Below are 19,390 nucleotides of genomic sequence, written 5' to 3' on the forward strand. Positions count from 1 at the left end.
GTAATAACTAATATTCCAAGCCGCAGATCGGAAGATAGCTTAAGCCTACATAAAGGCTGAGAGAGAAGAGGAAACTAAAGAGTTACATCAGCTAAGTAAAACAAGAGTCTGATTATTGGACCCAGATAATTATAGAAATCGTGATTGAGAACATTGCAGAATCACTCTTAATATTATAGGTACAAGAGAGATAGTACAACAACCATATTCTATAACAGCTCTATGATAAAGCCAGTTAGAAGAGTACCAGCCTCATAAGAAGTCATTATGAAGCTCCCACCGGATTGTGTACGCACCAGATGTGCAAGTATTATAGTAGAACTTCAAGTTGTGGATGCGAATTATAACTATGTGGAAGGGAGGTTATGAAAGAGATAGAAGATACGATGCGATATTTTAAGGTAAGTAAGGTAAAGGTGAAGAAGGTACGAGATACTCAAGTGTAGAAGGTTGTGAATAGTCCATACTTCAGATAGAGGGTTAGAAGCGCTGAGATTCAGTATCCAGAAATAATAGCTGTGTCGTCAATGGCATATCTTCTAGCCTATGGTTTCCAGGTACTGAGAGGTCTAGTTAAGAGAGTAAAGAAGAGTTAGAGACGATATGATGTCTCACTTGAGGTTCCAGAATAACATAAGGAAATCTATGGTGTAAGCAAGTTAAAGGAAGGTTGTGAGCAGTATAAATAGATATGTGTAGGTCGCAAGCTAAGGCATGGTAGAGCGACAAGGTTTTAGGAAGACATGAGTAAGAATAAGAAAAGGCGAGTGAGAAAGTGACGAGAATAGGTAAATCCTCAGGATTAAGCCCATGAAAACAAGAGAGCTGATAGTTTTTGTAAGTTATAGAAAGCTCAGTATAGCCTAAATGAACTTAGAGGAGTCTAAGACTAGGAGCATTTAGAAGAGATGGAATTATGCCTTGGTAGTAAAATGAAAGTGTAATTGTGATAAATGATAAGAGAATGACATTTAGGCCTTCAATTAAGTAATGATTCATAGAGAAGGGATTTCATGAATTGTACGGGATTAGAATACCCCCCATAAGATGAACTTCGTTGGGATGCCATGAAATATAGTTATTGAAGTATAATATCGCCCCTAGGTGGATTAAGCAAATCACTTCAAATATTCCCCGATGATACGTGAGCCCTAGTGATAATGTATTACGTAAGAGGTTTCAAGTTATCACTGGTTGATTATAGATAAACATTGAGGTGAATCACCAATAGATAGATAAAAGTTCCAAAGTATGAGATAAGATTAGGTTGTCACTCTTAAGATGAACAGTAACGAGGGAGCATTAAAGGACTTAAATTTATACATATAGGATAAGCAGTAAGAGAGTAACCTGGAGTTGGGTAGTAGACCTCGGTAATAATAAACCGAAGTAAGAGTTATGGTATAGTATAACCTACCTAGTTATAGTAAAGTCATAAGCATAGATAACCGAGGCTATGAAACAAGATATATCAATAGTCGTAAGTTTGACAAAGTACAGAGCGAAGAACTTTAGTATACCTACAAATGCCCAGAGGGATAACTTGTCATAGTACTGTATATGTTCACAAAGTGAGGCCTAGAGATTGACTAAAAGCTAGAGGAAAAAGGAGAGAAGAGTCACATAGGCGCACATCAGGTCAGAGTCATACATGCTGCATGACAGAAGGTAGAAACAGTTACGAGATTGGAAGAATTCCAATCATAAGTCGTGGTGTGTGAAAAAGGCCTAAAAGGGGGAATGCCCTGGCCTTTGGATTTATTCACAGAACAATTGCCTAGATGGATGGGACAAAATTAAAGTATTCATAAGAGCTATAGGTTATGAGACTGATAAGTGCACCAGTCAACATTCGAGGACGAATGTTCCAAAGGGGGGAATGAGGTTATACCATATATTTTCATACGTAAAAGTATATCGTAAGTCAATTAATGTAAGCTCAGAAATGAGATCATCTTTGAAAGTACATAAAGTAATTTAATAATATTACTTTGGAGGTTACAAATATTAAAAATTATGGATAACAAGTACCAAGAGGGTTGGAAGGCTTAGAAGCTAAACGAATTGAAAAAAATAAGTTTCGTCGAAAGTCGATAAGTTGGGAGTGTTATAACATCTACTTTCGGGGTGAGACTAGGGTGCTTAACATGATAAGGAGATTATGTTATGAGTTATTTTAGTCGTATGATAGTCGTGTGTTATGTTTTGAAGTCAAGCGAGTTGTGGAACAAAGGTTGGCAAAGGTCATCACAAGTTACATTCATAAATGTGCTAATAATTAGGTCAAATGTAGCTGAGCTTTTCTCCCCATGTACTTTGAATTATGGAGTAATCCATCTACCAAATTGAATATCTACGAGTCTAGTTTCTAACGCATTAAACCGTTCATCGATACGACATCAGAGTAGAGAGATATTTACATTTTTGCAAGACTGCGCAAGTAGCTCCCTTGGGACCCACAAAGTCGGTGTAAAACTCCAGCTTGTATAAAAGTCAATTCTAAGTCGTTTTAACTCATTTTTCTCGACAAAAACAGTTCCTAAACCCTCCTAGATTCGCTCCAAGGGTTCCCCCCCATAATCCTAGAGAGAATCCAAAGATAAACCACCCAAGTTCCGCGTAAAGAATATTGTGGTTACCATTAACTCCCTTTCCTTCTCATTGTGACGACTTAGGAAGCTACTTGGTGTTGAAGTAGAGGGTTCTTGGTATATTTTATGTAAGTTTCATCTTCCATAACCTAATCTTAAGTTTGTACAAGTGTTAGTTGAATTGTTTTGGAGGATTCTTGAAGAAACTAGTAACTATGAAACTTGAAGCTATATTATGTGGGCTATTTTTACATGTTTTAAGATACCAAAGGGAATTGTAAAGGTATGGATATCATGGTGAGGATGAGGGGAAGTGAAGATGAAGATCACTGTGATATAACATATTGAATTATATCTATAAAAGACCCTATGAAGTTATGCACATAAGTTGTTCGATAAAATGACTAAATGTACTTCCCTATAGAATATGAAGTCGATATTGATACCAATCCTTTGTATGATATAGATTACCATTTGTAAGAGGTGTGAGGACTTGTGAAATAGTTGTAACTTCGTTGATAAGGTATGTTAAGTCTATCCATTCTTTCCTTTTGGCATGATCCATATGATACAACAAAACGAGCAAACACACAACCTTCACAAATGACTCTATTCTTAGAAGTACTAGGGTTGTCTATGTTCTTGATTCCCTATATGTCCTACTATTATATCGTCTGTTCATGGATCTCAGAAAATACGTAAATTGATAAAGTTTATTTGTGATATTAACCGAAGGTATATTAATCTTATGATATTCCTAGAGATCTTATTGATTTACTTCATTATGCATTGCATTCATTTATACATATATATTGACCCGTGACCAGATGGCGTTATATACATGTATATTATATGTATATGGGATATGGGGAAATGTTATGGCGTTATATACGCACCATCACCTGATCAGCTAGCATACGTTGATGATTTCGTCCACAGAGGCCGAGATAATATGATTGGATGCTCTTAGAGTCTTGATGATGTTATGTACGCATATACCTATGCATGATATGACATTTATATGCATATGCATGACATTATAACTGTTTCATGATTTACAGATTTATTCAGACTTACAGGTTGTGTCCTTTACTCCATGTTTCTTTCATCTCTTTTATATACTGATTTTTATGCCTTATATACTTGGTACATTATTCGTAATGATGTCCCTTTTGCTGGGGATGCTGCATTTCATGCTTGCAGGTCCTGATAGATAGTTGGATAGACCTTCCCACTAGACAGAGTCAAATATCATCTTGGCTGGTAAGCTCTACTTGCTCGGAGTTATAAGGTCTAGACCTTGGAGTCCATTTTATATATACAGGTTTGATGGGTAGGTCGAGGCCCTGTCCCGACCATGATATAGTTCAGTTATCTCTAGAGGCTTGTAGACGAGTCCTGTATATTTTGTATATTAGTATTGTGGCCTTGCCATCCTTGTGTACATGTTAGTTTGGTATTGCTGGTTGTAGACATTCATGGTGGAATTATCGGCCTTGATTGGTATTGTTAGCTCACAGGTAGTCCTCGTTGGCCTAAGTTTAGGGTTACCCCTCCAGAGTTCACAGTTACAGAGTGGTACGCTCGGGCCAAATATCGCATCGAGTGCCGGCCACGCCTCCCCAGGTTTGGGGCGTGACAAACCAATATACATCACTCAATAAACTTTGCCTTTTAACGCAAACTAGCCACAGTATATAAATGACAAAGTAATTTGAATCTTTTGTCACTTGGTTTCAGAACTACTATTTGATAATGTATGTAACTATATCAGTTATCTGCTCCACAACATTCCATTCGAGTTAGGAAGTTACACATTGACTTGTTATCAATCCGAACTATTCTCCTTTAAGTCTTTTTTCTTTAGTCAAAAGATCCACCAGGTTGGTGGGAGTTAGGACTAGCCCTAACATGTATATAAATCAAATAACAAAAGTACATGGAGAAGGACATAAACCATAGCCTCTAGAGCATGATGAACAGTGCTGCTAGACATTCCTATGCAAAAATGCAAAAGGGATGTAGCTAAGATATGGGAGGACTCCTCTATTACAATATTTGAAGAGTCAACTATAAAGCACAAAGCTAAATAGTGTAAGTGTATAACATAGTTAAGCTCCTTCATCTCAGCCATTACTAACAAAGAAGAGATTCTTCTTTGGCCTAAATCTGAAATTTGGGAAGCCATCCTGTTCTTGCTTCAAGTAAGCTCTAACTTGCCTAGGCAACGAAAGATCTTCAATGAAGACAATCTGGTTCCCGACTTTCTCACCCAAACTTTCCATTTGGCCTACAATCATATTTCCTTCCCTGAATATATGAATAAAAAGGAAGGTTCCCTTCTGTATCAACTCCCCTATTTGTGCCATGATGTTATGAATATTACATGGAGGTCTGACTTTCTTATTGATTATATTAACCAACATAAAAGAATCAGATTCAAAAGTCATTTTAAGAAAACCTGTATCAATACATATACGTAACCCTTGTAGAATTGCCATAGCTTCAGCCACATTGTTACTACAAAGACCAAAGTAATCAACAAATGCTAAAATCATATGCCCACGATGATCCCTTATTATGCCACCCCCTCTAGCACTCCTAGGATTACCCTTGCTACATCCATCTACATTCATTTTCATCCACCCCTCCTTAGGTTTGGACCATATCACTAATTGACTGTGGATAACTTGTTATAATTTCTCCACATAAGCACACTTGTCCTCCCATGTTACAGGTAAATTTAACTTAGAGAATTGACATTGTAGAATCAATGACATTAAGTGACACACCTAACAGATGATATACTTCTAGACATATATAAATTCTCAAACCTTGTTGCACATCCGTTCTTCCATATTTTCCAAAAAATTACAGATGGAAGACACTGCAATAGAATCATATGCACTTCGTTCTTTGGTATAGTCAGCCACCGCTGCATCGTCAAACTCCTAACTGATCTTGTTGTATGCCTTATGCCATATGTACCGGAGAAATAATTCCAAACCTGTCTAGCAATGTCACTATCACCAAATAGATGTGAGCTTGTCTCATGTTGATGTCTGGTACAACAACTGCATCTTGAGGGGATCATGATACCAACTCTTTGAATCCGTTCATTTGTTGAGACTTTGTTCTTTAGAAGTCTCATCATCAGAAAAGAAAAATTAAAAGGCATTCTTTTGTGCCATAAGGACTTTTCAATGAAGGTTTCACTTCTAGATGTCCTTAATTGTTGCCAAGTTGATTTTGTAGAGAAGCTACCTGAGTTTTCTAGAGTCCAGTAGGCCCAATCTTTCCTGCTCTGAGCCACTTCAACCCTTTGTATCTTGTTAACAACACTCGCAGGTAATAAAAGACTTAGCAAATCCCACCTCCACCTACCATTTGATATGATATCTTTTACTTTGATATTCATTGGAGTTGGCCTGCCATCTGTTAGCTTGGACAGTGGTCCCAAGCTAGTCCAGTTGTCCCACCAGAATGAAGAATCACCATCGCCTATTCTCCAGAGAATGAAAGGTTACACTACATCTTTGATCTCCATCATCCTTCTCCAGATATGCGACCGGCCATATCTCCACTTCTTTGACATAGAGTGACCCCTATTACAATATTTGGCAGTCAGGATTTTACTCAACAAGGAGTTATTAGTTCAGAAATTCCACCACATCTTGGCAGCAAAAGCATTACAAAATCTTGGATGGATCTAAATCCTACCCCTCATTCAGAAGTTGGGTAGCATAAATCAGACCACTTCATCCAATGAAATTTGTGTTTGTCCTCCAATTTTTCCGAGAAAAAATTAGCCACAATTTTCTCTATTTGTTTAATGATAGTTTTAGGTGGAGATAACACTGACAGCTGATGAAGAGGTAGTGCTTGCAACACAAATTTGATAAGAGTAGCTTTCCCACCATAAGAAATCATTTTTCCTTGCCAGCCTTGTAATCTTGCAGCTACCTTTGTTACCATATTGTTAAAGTACATAACATTTTTCCTTCCAACATAAATAGGACACCCAAGGTATTGCATAGGGAATTTTGAAGTTGTGACACCAGTGATTCTTCCCACCTCTGCAATTGTATCATCCAGAGAATTTGGATGCATCAAGAAACCTGACTTCTACTTATTTACCTATTATCTTGAGCATTGTTCATAGATATTCAAATTATCCATCATCATCTTCAAAGATTCTGGATCATTAGTGGAGAACCAAACAGTGTCATCCGCATAGGATGAATGAGTAATAATAGGCCCTTTCCTATCAACAACATAAGGAATAAATCCATCATTTACTAGTTTGTCCATCAATCTTGAAAGAAGTTCAGCTCCTGTGTCAAATAATGAGGGTGATAAAGGGTCCCCCTGCTTGATTCCTCTGGTTGACTTAAAGAAACCATATCTGCCCCCATTTATGTTCACTGAGTACCATACATTTGAGAGGGTCCTCCATACACTGTCTATCCATAGTTCATTGAATCCAAGTTGTCTAAGTACTTGGCATAGATACTCTCATTCAACTCTGTCATAAGCCTTTGTCATGTCAAGCCTTCAGTACAACATTTCCATGCTGCTTAGTTTTTCTGATGCTATGTACCATCTCCTGAGTCATTATAATATTTTCTGTGATTGATCGCCCTTTAACAAAGCATGTTTGGTTAGGAAAGATCAGCTTCTGCATCAATGGGGCCATTCTTTGATTCAACAACTTTGAGATGATCTTGCAGGTGAAGTTACTCAGACTTATTGGTCTGAGTTCACTAAACTGTTGTGGGCACCCTACCTTAGGTACGAGTACAAGGCATGTATGTGTGAATGCCTTTGGTAATTCAGTACCTGTAAAAAAATCAAGTATCATTAGTAAAAGATCATTCTTGATGATCTCCCAACAAGAATGATAGAACTTTCTAGACATTCCATCAGTCCCTGGTGCACTGTGGCTGCTCATCGACATCATCACCACCTCCCTTATTTTGTCTATCGTAGGGATAGAATTCAGTGCCAAATTCTCTTCACTCCCTATAATCTTTAGTAGTAGGTTCACTGGTAATAGGTCTCTATTCTGTATTTCCTGAGAAAATTGTTTCTGAAAAAATTCCATAGCTTCATTGGCTATGTATTCCTCTCCTTCGATCTAGTTGACACCCCCCTTCCTTATTTTCTTAAGAGAAAGTTGTAACGACCCGACTTGTCATTTTAAGAATTTACGTTCCATTCAGTGACTTAAGGTCCCGAGCAATTTCTTAATATGTATTATGACCCGGGTGTAGGGTCGAGTTTGGTTTTCGGAAGATTCAGAATTTAATTGAAAGAACAATTCTCATTTATAAAGCGTGAATTTCTAAAGTTTGACCGGAGATTTGACTTTTGAGCAAACGACTCCGGAATGGAATTTTGATGATTCCAATAGCTTCGTATGGTGATTTCGGACTTAGGAGCATGTCCGGATTTGGATTTGAAAGTCAGTACGATAATTCGGCATATTTTGGCAAAAGTTGAAAAATAGAAGATTTTTGGAAAGTTTGACCGGGAGTTAACATTATTGATATCAGGGTAGGAATTCAATTATGGAAATTGGAACATCTCAATTATGTCATTTATGACATGCATAAAAAATTTAAAATTATTCCGGATTGATTTGATACGTTTCGGCACAAGATATAGAATTTAAAAATTTTCATAAACTCATAAGTTCGATTCGAGGTGCGATTCGTTGTTTCAGTATTGTTTAATGTGATTTGAGGCCTCGACTAAATCCGTAATATGTTTTGAGACTTGTTGGTTTGTTCGGACGGGTCCCGAGTGGCTCGGGTGAGTTTCAGAGTGGTTTCGGACCATTTCTAGGCCATTTTTAACTGCTGGTTTTTGGCTACAAAGTATGCATCGCAAAAATTTCTACTGCACATGGCTGACTTTGGGAGCTTATATCTCGCCATCTATAAGGAATTGGGAGATGAGCAAAACATGAAAGTTGTAACCCTTGGTGTCTAGTTTCCAGAAAGTTAAATCATTTATCATTCGGAGACAACTATTTTTCTGGGGCTGAGGAAAATCGCAGGTGTCAAATACGATTTATAAGTCTCAAATGTCAAATGCGACTTGCCTGGACAAATTCTAAAAACGGGGGTTTCAGCCATTTTAACATATTTAGAGCTATGGAGCTCGGATTGAAGCGATGTTTGAGGCAATTTTTACCATATAGATTGGGATAAATATTCTATATCCAAAAGTGATTATACTTCATGATTCCTTGGTTATTTTCATCAATTATTAGTGAATCAAATGGAAGAAATTGGAGAAATTTGTAAAACTCTTCAAGAACGAAAATTTAAGATTTGGAGGTCGAGTTGTTATCGGAATTTGATAAAATTAGTATGGTTGAACTCGTATCGGAATGGGCATTCGAATTTGTAAAAATTTTGTCGGGTTCCGAGAGGCGGCCCCCGCGTTGAATTTTGGTTGACTTTTTAATGTGAATTTTTAAGTCGACGTTTTATTAACCGGAATTATTTTCGATGAATTTTAATGAAGTTATACAATTAATTTGGATAGATTTAAAGTGTCCGGAGGTCAATTCAAGCAAGAAGGTTATTTTGGAATATCGGCCTAACTTCAAAAAAGTAAGTATTCTGCCTAACCTTGAGTGGAGGAATTACCCCTTAAGCATTGAGTCGTATGTGCCAGTTGGTGTAATGTGAAAGCCGTGTACGCAAGGTGACGAGTACGTACTCGGGCTTATATGTGCAAATTATATTATTTTAAATTTGTAGGAATTTTTAAGTATTAAATTAGAAATTTCTGGCACTTATTAAATCCTTATTTGTCATGCCTCGTTCTTTGTTGTCGAATTTATTTTATATGATAATTTGGTGTTATTGCTACTTTGATTTTTATGTGAATTCAGTGTGCTTGTTGAGTTGACATTTTCTGGAAATAATTACATTATGGTTTTTCCATCTGCAAATAGTTAATTTAATAAGTTTAAATGGAGACGTTAATATATTTATCAGAAATTTGGATTTAAGAAGAGGCTGTTGTTGTTGAGTTATTCTTCCGTCTTTACTGTTGCATATTTACTTTTGGGACTATGAGGCGGTACCTCGGGAGATCCCCCTGTTTGCATATTTACTTTTGGAACTACGAGGCGGTTCCTCGGGAGATCCCCTGTTTGCATATTTACTTTTTGGACTACGAGGCGGTTTCTCGGAAGATCCCCTGTTGCGTATTTACTTTTGGGACTTCGAGGCTGTACCTCGGGAGCACCCCTATTGTTTACCTCTATTTGCCGTGTTGTTGTCTTTCTGTAAATTCTTATTTGTTCGCTTATCAGTCATTTCATTATATTATTTAGTCTTATGTTTTGTGAATTGTTCGTGCAGTTGTGATAGAGATATGGGCACGGGGTGCCGTGAAAATATGTAAGTGGGCTGAGACCCATAATTTTTATGAATATGAAATGAGGTATCACATTGTGACTTTTACTTGAAAAGAATTAAATTCGAAAGATTTTATTTGAAGAATTTTATTCGAAAGTTATTTATTTGAAAGAATTATATTCGAAAGATTTTATTTGAAGAATTTTATTCAAAAACTATTTAATTGAAAGGATTATATTCGAAAGATCTTATTTGAAGAATTATATTCGAAAATTATTTATTTGAAAAAATTATATTCGAAAGAATTTATTTGAAGAATTTTATTCAAAAGTTATTTAATTGCAAGAATTATATTCTAAAGATTTTATTTGAAGAACCATATTCGAAAGTTATTTATTTGAAGGAATTGTATTCGTAAGATATTTATTTGAAAGGATCATATTCTAAAGATTTCTATTCAAAAAATTTGTAGATAAAAGATGTATATTTTGAAGGACTTGATTTATTGGCTGTGCTAGTGTTCATTATTTGTTTGGGCAATATTTGTGGTGTTCTTGTTGCCTTGCTGCTTATATCAGTAGTTGATTATTATTGCCATCATTGTTGTTTGTCTTTCGTTTAATTTTGTATGCTAAAATGCACAGGTTATTTGACTATACCTCGTCACTACTCCACCGAGGTTAGTCTTGATACTTACTGGGTACCGACTGTGGTGTACTCATACTACACTTATGCACATTTTTGTGCAGATCCAGGTATTGGAGATATCGGACTTGGACAGAGTTAGTGTGTTGATCGCAAGGATTCAAGGTAGAGCTGCTTGGCCACCGCAGTCCCTTGGATTCTTTCCATTTTTATTGTATTGTCAACTCTTATTCGACCAAGTATTGTATACTTGATCCTTGATATCATTGCATGTATTCAGTTAGAGTTCGTGACTCAGTATTATCAGTTTTGGAAGATTTTTATATTTTTTTCCGCTTTTGATTTCGACACTTGTATTAAATTATATGTTTCAAAAAACAAAGGCTTGAAATGTAATTGTAATCGGCTTACCTAGTCTTAGAGACTAAGTGCTATCACGACGCCTATGGTGGTATATTGGATCGTGATAATTTGGTATCAGAGCTCTAGGTTCATAGGTTCTACGAGTCACGAACGAGTTTAGTAGAGTCTTGCGGATCGGTATAGAGACGTCTGTACTTTTCTTCAAGAGGCTACAGAACTGTTAGGAAATTTCCACTACTTTCATTCCTATCGTGCGGATTTATTGATTCTGTCACAGATGGTGAGGACACGTGTTTCTGGGTCAGCTGAGCAGACACCCGTGCATTCTGCTAGGGCCGTAAGAGGCCGGGGCCGAGGTAGAGGCCGAGGAAGGGCACGTCGAGGAGCCGTTAGTAGCTCCAGTTGGGTTACAAGCACCAAAGACACCTGTTGTTACCCCCGAACTTCAGGAGTTTTAAGCACAATTCCTGAACATGTTTGGTACATTAACTCAGGCGGGATTGATATCCGTTTCACCAAATATTTCACAGATTTGGGGGAGGAGTTCAGACTCTTACCGCCTGTACTCCAGAGCAGCAGGTTCACATTGGTCAGGTTTCGGGTATAGTACCGGTACAACATGTTATTTCGATTCAGCCTGAGGTCAGGCCAGAGGTGTCAGAAGAAGAACAAAAGAGACTGAGATTTAAGAGGTATAATCCACCTACTTTTAGTGGCACAACTACCGAGGATGCACATGGATTTCTAGAGAATTGTCATCGTATTCTCCGTACCATGGGTATTGTGGAAGTGAGCGGGGTTGCCTTTACTATATTTTAGCTATCAGGAGCAGCATATCAATGGTGGCAAGTTTATGAAGAGGGTAGACTAGCCGATACAACACCACCAACTTGGGCTCAATTTTCAGAGATATTTTTGAAAGAGTTTGTTCCCCAGACTCTCCGGGATACGTGGTGCACAGAGTTTGAACGGTTGCATCATGGCGCCATGATGGTGTCAGAATATGCCATCAGATTTAGTTAGTTAGCCCGTCATGCAACTATTTTGGTTCCTACAGTCAGAGAGGGAGTCCGCAGATTCATTGAGGGGCTCGATTATGATCTTAAAATATGCATGGCTCGAGAATTGCAGTCTGACATTTCGTTCCAGTAAGTAGTAGAGATTTCCAGGATGTTAGAACGTGTTCGAAGTGAGGAAAGGGAGTCTACAGGAGGCCAAGGGGTCTCGAAATTTTGGAGAATTCAGTGGATTTTACTCTGTAGCTATCACTCATCATGGCGGAGGTTTGGGCAGTCGGTCAGCCCAGTCCGTAATTCAGAATACTCGCGATGCTCCAGTTAGTACTTTTAGCGCACCACCGGCACGAGATTCTTACAGTGGTTATTCCAGTTATCCGGCACAGACTCAGTATGAAAAACCGCGACCTTAGGGGGGTTGTTATGAGTGTGGTGATACTAGGCACATCATGAGAGATTATCCCAGACTTGGGAGAGGTGAATTTCATCAGAACACTCAGGATACAGGCTCTATTCCAGTTACTACCCCACATGCACAACCAGTTAGGGGTGGAGGACAGGCGGGTAGAGGGCGCCCTCGAGGGGGAGGCCCAGCCCGTTGATATAATTGCTATGGTATGGCCGAGGCTACTACACCAGATGGTTTCATTATAGGTACTATCCCGATTTGTTATAAAGGAATATTTTTCTTAGTTTGATTCGGTTCTAAGTATCGAGGCGAGTCTTCCTATTATGCTCCACTTATGGGTGAGCTTCGTAATTCTGTAACCTACTTATGTGGTTACCGCTGATGGGAGATTTTATTGCGATAGCCGTGTCTATCATTTTGTGTTATACACTATTGAGGACTATGAGTCCAAAAGTGACTTTCTATTACTCGCTACAGTGGATTTTGATGTAATTTTGGGATAATTGATTACAATTTTATGAATTATATGCCCTACCGGTATGGAGGTTCATTATATGTTGTGAAATTGTTTATCAGAAATTTATTAAAAGAAGAAAAAGAAATGGAAGGATTTCATTGGCCCGATGTGCATATTACTTGTGACACAGAGCTGAGGACGGGATTGTCACGACCCAAACTGATGGGCCCCGTTGGGCACCCGGTACCTTACTCAACCGAGTACCAACGTAACGTATCTTTCGTATCATACTATTACAGGTAAATGAGTCAGAGAGGCTATCGTAAGATAAGTAGAATAAAACATGAGGAACTACTCAACATTGGACGACCCAACATGTAATACAAACTGATACATATGACATACGTGCCTATAAGACCAAAATGATCACTCGTACACTGAACATAGGCCGACAAGGCCATACAATATTTCACGTACATGACATATGTCTACAAGCCTCTAAGAGTAGATAAACACCATAAAGGTCGGGACAAGGCCCCGCCATACTAATCAATACATGATCAGATCATACTGACCAAATAAATAACTCCGGAGCAAATGGAGCGCACCAACACCTTCCGCTGAGCTGATAGCCTACTTGGAGGACTCTCAACCTGTCTATCGGGACCTACGGGCATGGAACGCAGCGTCCCCAAGCAAAAGGGATGTCAGTACAAATAATGTACCGAGTATGTAAGGAATGAAAATCAGTAAATAATAGACATAAGAGGAACATGGAGTAAAAGACTCGACATGTAAGTCTGAATAGCTCTGTGAATCATTTCATATTTATAATGTCATGCATATGCGTATAAATGTCATACCATGCATAGGTATATGCGTTCATAACATCATCAAGCCTCTGGGGGCATCCCATCATATCACCTCGGCCACTATGGGCAAAATCATCAACGTATACCAGCTGATCAGGTGGTGGTGCGTATATAACGCCATAACCTTTTTTCATATCCCATATACATATAATATACGCGTATATAACGCCATCTTGTCATGGGTCAATGTACATATATAAATGAATGAAATGCATAAGAAATACGTTAATAAGATTCCTCGGAATGTCATAAAATCAATATGCCTTTTGGATAAACTTTATCAACTACGTATTTTTCTGAGACCCATGAACAGAAGATATAATAATAATTCACATGGAGAATCAAGAACATAGGCACTCCTAGTATTTCTATGAATAAAGTCATTTATGAAAGCTGTATTTTTGCTCGTTTCGTTTGTATCATATGGATCATGCCAAAAAGAAAGAAGGGATAACCTTAACATACCTAAGCCGATTATCTTCACAATCCCTCTAACACACGTCTTTTGTGATAAAATACGTAACGGCAGATCGAAGTAGGGGAAAATCCGTATGATATTCTTGAGAAAAATTGCACCATACTCCTTTAGAATCGCAAAATCCCGTTGCTATTTTCTAAGAAGCCTTGTAATATAACTTCGGATAAATTCTGTTGAAGCAAAATCACGTTGCCAATCTATATCACTTTGTGAATTTGATCATAATCTCATTCCCGAACTTACGTCGATTAACTTACGACGAAACTTTAACATACGAAAATGCGGGATGTAACATCTCATTTCCGAGCTTCCATCAATTTACTTATGGCGTACTTTCACGTACGAAAACATGGGGTGTAACAGGGATCCTTGTATTTTAATATGATGTGAAATGTTTAAACCGGGCTACAAGCCGCGGTAGAAGTTATATAAGGACGAGATCCTTGTGATAAAAATTTATGTGTTTAAATTATCCTTTGTGAAATTAAATTGTACTATAGTACTAATAGGGAGTCATGCTTGTTAGACTTATTTGATAATTCTTGTATGTGTTTTTATGTGCATATTTAGCCATTTCGCGCGGCAATTATTGAGTTTTAGCCTACGAGATGAGTACCCAGGTGGCGTTAAATGTGACTCGTTAATTTGGGTAAATAATTATGAGGTCTTCATGCCTCGTGTCTCGTTATTAGTAAGGTGAAGGTTTGAAACGAGATTTTAGTCAACATGAGGTTAATTGACGACGTTGTAATCGATTATGAACAACTATTATGACCAGAGATGTAGTTATGGGAATACGTATGACGTGTGCGTAGGCACCAGTTGCTACAACCGGTTGAGACTAATAATGTGTGTTGATGTGAAAAATCAGGCCTTTTAGAAATGTTTAGAGTGTAAGAAATTGGTTTTAAAGTTTATAAATGTGGATAAAAGAAATAATCTCAATTCAGATGGTGTTGTCGGACCATGTTAAAATTTCGGTGACGTGGACTCACCGCGAGTAGGTGTGTAATAGTACACTCAGTAATTTAATGTCCTCAGAATAATTATTGGCACGTTCGAGGACGAACGTATGTTTTAAGAGGGAGAGAATGTAACGACCTGACTTGTCGTTTTGAGAATTTACGTTCCGTTCAGTGACTTATGGTCCCGAGCAACTTCGTAATATGTATTATGACCCGCGTTTTGGGTCAAATTTGATTTTCGGAAGATTTGAAATTTAAATGAAAGAACAATTCTCATTTATAAAGCTTGAATTTTTAAAGTTTGACCGGAGATTTGACTTTTGAGCAAACGACTCCGAAATGGAATTTTGATGATTCCAATAGCTTCATATGGTGATTTCGGACTTAGGAGAATGACCGGATTTGGATTTGGAAATCCGTAGGACAATTCGGCGCATTTTGGCGAAAGTTGAAAAATAGAAGATTTTTGGAAAGTTTGACCGGGAGTTGACTTTATTGATATCGGGGTCGGAATTCAATTCTGAAAATAGGAACAGCTCCACTATGTCATTTATGACTTGTATGCAAAAATTTGAAGTCATTCCGGATTGATTTGATACGTTTCGGCACAAGATATAGAATTTGAAAAATTTCATAAACTCATAAGTTCGATTCGAGGTGCGATTCGTTATTTCGATGTTGTTTGATGTGATTTGAGGCCTCGACTAAGTCCTTAATATATTTTGAGACTTGTTGGTATGTTAGAACGGGGTCCCAAGGGGCTCGGGGGAATTTCGGACCATTTCTAGGCCATATTTAACTGCTGATTTTTGGCTACAGCAGTGTGCATCGCAGAAATTTCTGCTGCACTAGGATGATTTTGGGAGCTTATGTCTCGCCATCTATAAGGAATTGGGAGATGAACAAAACATGAAAATTGTAGCCCTTGGTGTCTAGTTTCCAGAAAGTTAAACTATTCATCATTCGGACATCGTATGAGAGAGTTATGTCCATTTCTGTACCGGGAAAGACTGCTATTTTTTGGGGCTGATGCAAATCGTAGGTGTCAAATGCGATTTATAAGTCTCAAATGTCAAATGCGACTTGCCTGGACAGATTCTAAAAATGGGGGTTTCGGCCATTTTAACATATTTGGAGCTATGGAGCTAGGATTGAAATGATTTTTGAGGCGATTTTCATCATATGGATTGGGGTAAGTGTTCTATATCCAAAAGTGATTATACTTCATGATTCCATGGTTATTTTCATCAATTATTAGTGAATCAGATGGAAGAAATTGGAGGAATTTGTAAAACTCTTCAAGAACGAAAATTTAAGATTCGTAGGTCGAGTTGTTATCGGAATTTGATAAAATTAGTATGGTTGAACTCGTATCGGAATGGGCATTCGAATTTGTAAAAATTTTGTCGGGTTCCGAGAGGCGGCCCCCGCGTTGAATTTTGGTTGACTTTTTAATGTGAATTTTTAAGTCGACGTTTTATTAACCGGAATTATTTTCAATGAATTTTAATGAAGTTATACAATTAATTTGGATAGATTTGAGCTGTCCGGAGGTCAATTCAAGCAAGAAGGTTATTTTGGAATACCGGCCTAACTTCAAAAAGGTAAGTATTCTGCCTAACCTTGAGTGGGGGAATTACCCCTTAAGCATTGAGTCGTATGTGCCAATTGGTGTAATGTGAAAGCCGTGTACGCAAGGTGACGAGTACGTACTTGGGCTTATATGTGCAAATTGTATTGGTTTAAAGTAGTAGGAATTTTTAAGTATTAAATTGGAAATTTCTGGCACTTATTAAATCCTTATTTGTCATGCCTCGTTCTTTGTTGTCGAATTTGTTTTATATGATAATTTGGTGTGATTGCTACTTTAATTTTTGTGTGAATTCCGTGTGCTTGTTGAGTTGACATTTTCTGAAAATAATTACATTATGCATTTTTCATCTGCAAATAGTTAATTAAATAAGTTTAAATGGAGACGTTAATATATTTATCAGAAATTTGGATTTAAGAAGAGGTTGTTCTTGCTGAGTTATTCTTTCGTCTTTGTTGTTGCATATTTACTTTTGGGACTACGAGGCGGTTCATCGGGAGATCCCTCTGTTTGCATATTTACTTTTGGGACTACGAGGCGATACCTCGGGAGATCCCCCTGTTTGCATATTTACTTTTGGGACTACGGGGCGGTACCTCGGGAGATCCCCCTGTTTGCATATTTACTTTTGGGACTACGAGGCGGTACCTCGGAGATCCCCCTGTTTGCATATTTACTTTGCGTATTTACTTTTGGGACTACAAGGTGGTTCTTCGAAAGATCTCATGTTGCGTGTTTACTTTTGGGACTACGAGGCGGTACTTTGGGAGCGCCCCTATTATTTACCTCTATTCGTTGTGTTGTTGTCTTTCTGTAATTTCTCATTTGTTCACTTATCAGTCATTTCATTATATTATTTTGTCTTCTGCTTTGTGAATTGTCCGTGCGGTTGTGATAGAGATATGGGCACGAGGTGTCGTGGAAATATGAAAGTGGGCTGAGACGAGTAATTTTTATGATTATGAAATGAGGTGTTACATGGTGACTTTTACTTGAAAAGAATTATATTCGAAAGATTTTATTCGAAAATTATTTATTTGAAAGGATTATATTCAAAAGATCTTCTTTGAAGAATTATATTCGAAATTTATTTATTTGCAATAATTATATTCGAAAGATTTTATTTGAAGAATTTTATTCAAAAGTTATTTAATTGCAAGAGTTATATTCGAAAGATTTTATTTGAAGAACCATATTCGAAAGTTATTTATTTGAAGGAATTATATTCGTAAGATATTTATGGGAAAAGATCATATTCTAAAGATTTCTATTCAAAAAACTTGTAGATAAAAGATGTATATTTTGAAGGACTTGATTTATTGGTTGTGCTAGTGTTCATTATTTATTTGGGTAATATTTGCGGTGTTCTTGTTGCCTTGTTGCTTATATCACTTATTGATTATTGTTGCTATCACTGTTGTTTGTCTTTCGTTTATTTTTGTATGCTAAAATGCACATGTTATTTGACTAGTGAGTGTCTTGACTGTACCTCATCACTACTCTACCGATATTAGTCTTGATACTTACTGGGTACCGACTGTGGTGTACTCATACTACACTTCTGTACATTTTTGTGCAGAGCCATGTATTGGAGATATCGAACTCGGACAGAGTTAGTGTGTTGATCACAAGGATTCAAGGTAGAGCTGCTTGGTCGTCGCAGTCCCTTAGAGTCTTTCTATTTTTATTGTACTGTCAACTCTTATTCGAACAAGTATTGTATACTTGATCCTTGAGATCATTGCATGTATTCAGTTAGAGTTCGTGACTCAGTATTACCGGTCTTGAGAGGTTTTTATATTTGTTTCCGCTTTTGGTTTCGACACTTGTATTAAATTATGTGTTTAAAAAAAAGCTCGAAATGTAATTGTAATCAGCTTACCTAGTCTTAGAGACTAAGTGTCATCACGACGTCTGTGATGGGATGTTGGGTCGTGACAAAAGTCTCTTCTTCCTTCCCTTAATAGCTGAACGAAAAAAATTGGAAATTGACTTCACCCTCTACAAACCATCTGATCCCAGCTTTCTGTTTCCAGTAATTCTCCTCTTTCTTTACTGCTCTAATTAGTTCTGCATTAACCTGGTTGAGAGCAGTTCAAAAGTATTCAGAGTTATCAACTATGGATATAGCCTCCAGCTCTGCAACCCTATCTTCCAGCTCCTTTACTTTATCAAAAATGTTACCAATAGAGTTTCTAGACCACTCAGATAACCTCTTTGCAGTGTTCTTTAGTTTCAAATGAAATCTCCACATTGGAGAGCCATTAATCTCCTCATCCCATGCTTGTTCCACCACCTCCATGAAGTCAGGTTCGTCAACCCAAAAGTCTAAGTTTATATAGTATTTAATAGGTTCCTTACTCTTGGAAATCACTATGAATAGAGGGGAATGATCAGAACCAGTTCTAACTAAGTGTGAGATATTTGTAGTAGCAAACTAATTCATCCATTCTTGATTCACCAGCACTCTATCCAATCTCTTCCAAACTCTCCTATTAGGACTCCGTCCATTACACCAAGTAAAATTGGAGCTAGTATACCCAACATCCATCAGGTCACAATCCATGATACACGGTAAAAAAGCCATACTTTTTGCCATTCTGTGTGGACTTCCTCCCCTTTTT

At 37.5% G+C, this 19,390-nt stretch overlaps 1 protein-coding gene across 1 annotated transcript; it reads right to left on the reverse strand.

Moving 5' to 3' along the window:
- Positions 1–6,731: 6,731 nt before the first annotated feature.
- LOC107778314 (uncharacterized) lies at positions 6,732–19,068 on the reverse strand. The gene is made up of 3 exons (XM_075224741.1): positions 18,934–19,068; positions 18,776–18,846; positions 6,732–7,050 (listed from the first exon to the last, which is right to left on the reverse strand). The coding sequence occupies exons 1-3, from the start codon at positions 19,066–19,068 to the stop codon at positions 6,732–6,734; spliced, it is 525 nt and encodes a 174-aa protein (XP_075080842.1).
- Between the last annotated feature and the right edge of the window lie 322 nt (positions 19,069–19,390).

This window comes from Nicotiana tabacum, chromosome 2 (assembly GCF_000715075.1).
Source record: "Nicotiana tabacum cultivar K326 chromosome 2, ASM71507v2, whole genome shotgun sequence".
Classification (NCBI taxonomy): Eukaryota; Viridiplantae; Streptophyta; class Magnoliopsida; order Solanales; family Solanaceae; genus Nicotiana; species Nicotiana tabacum.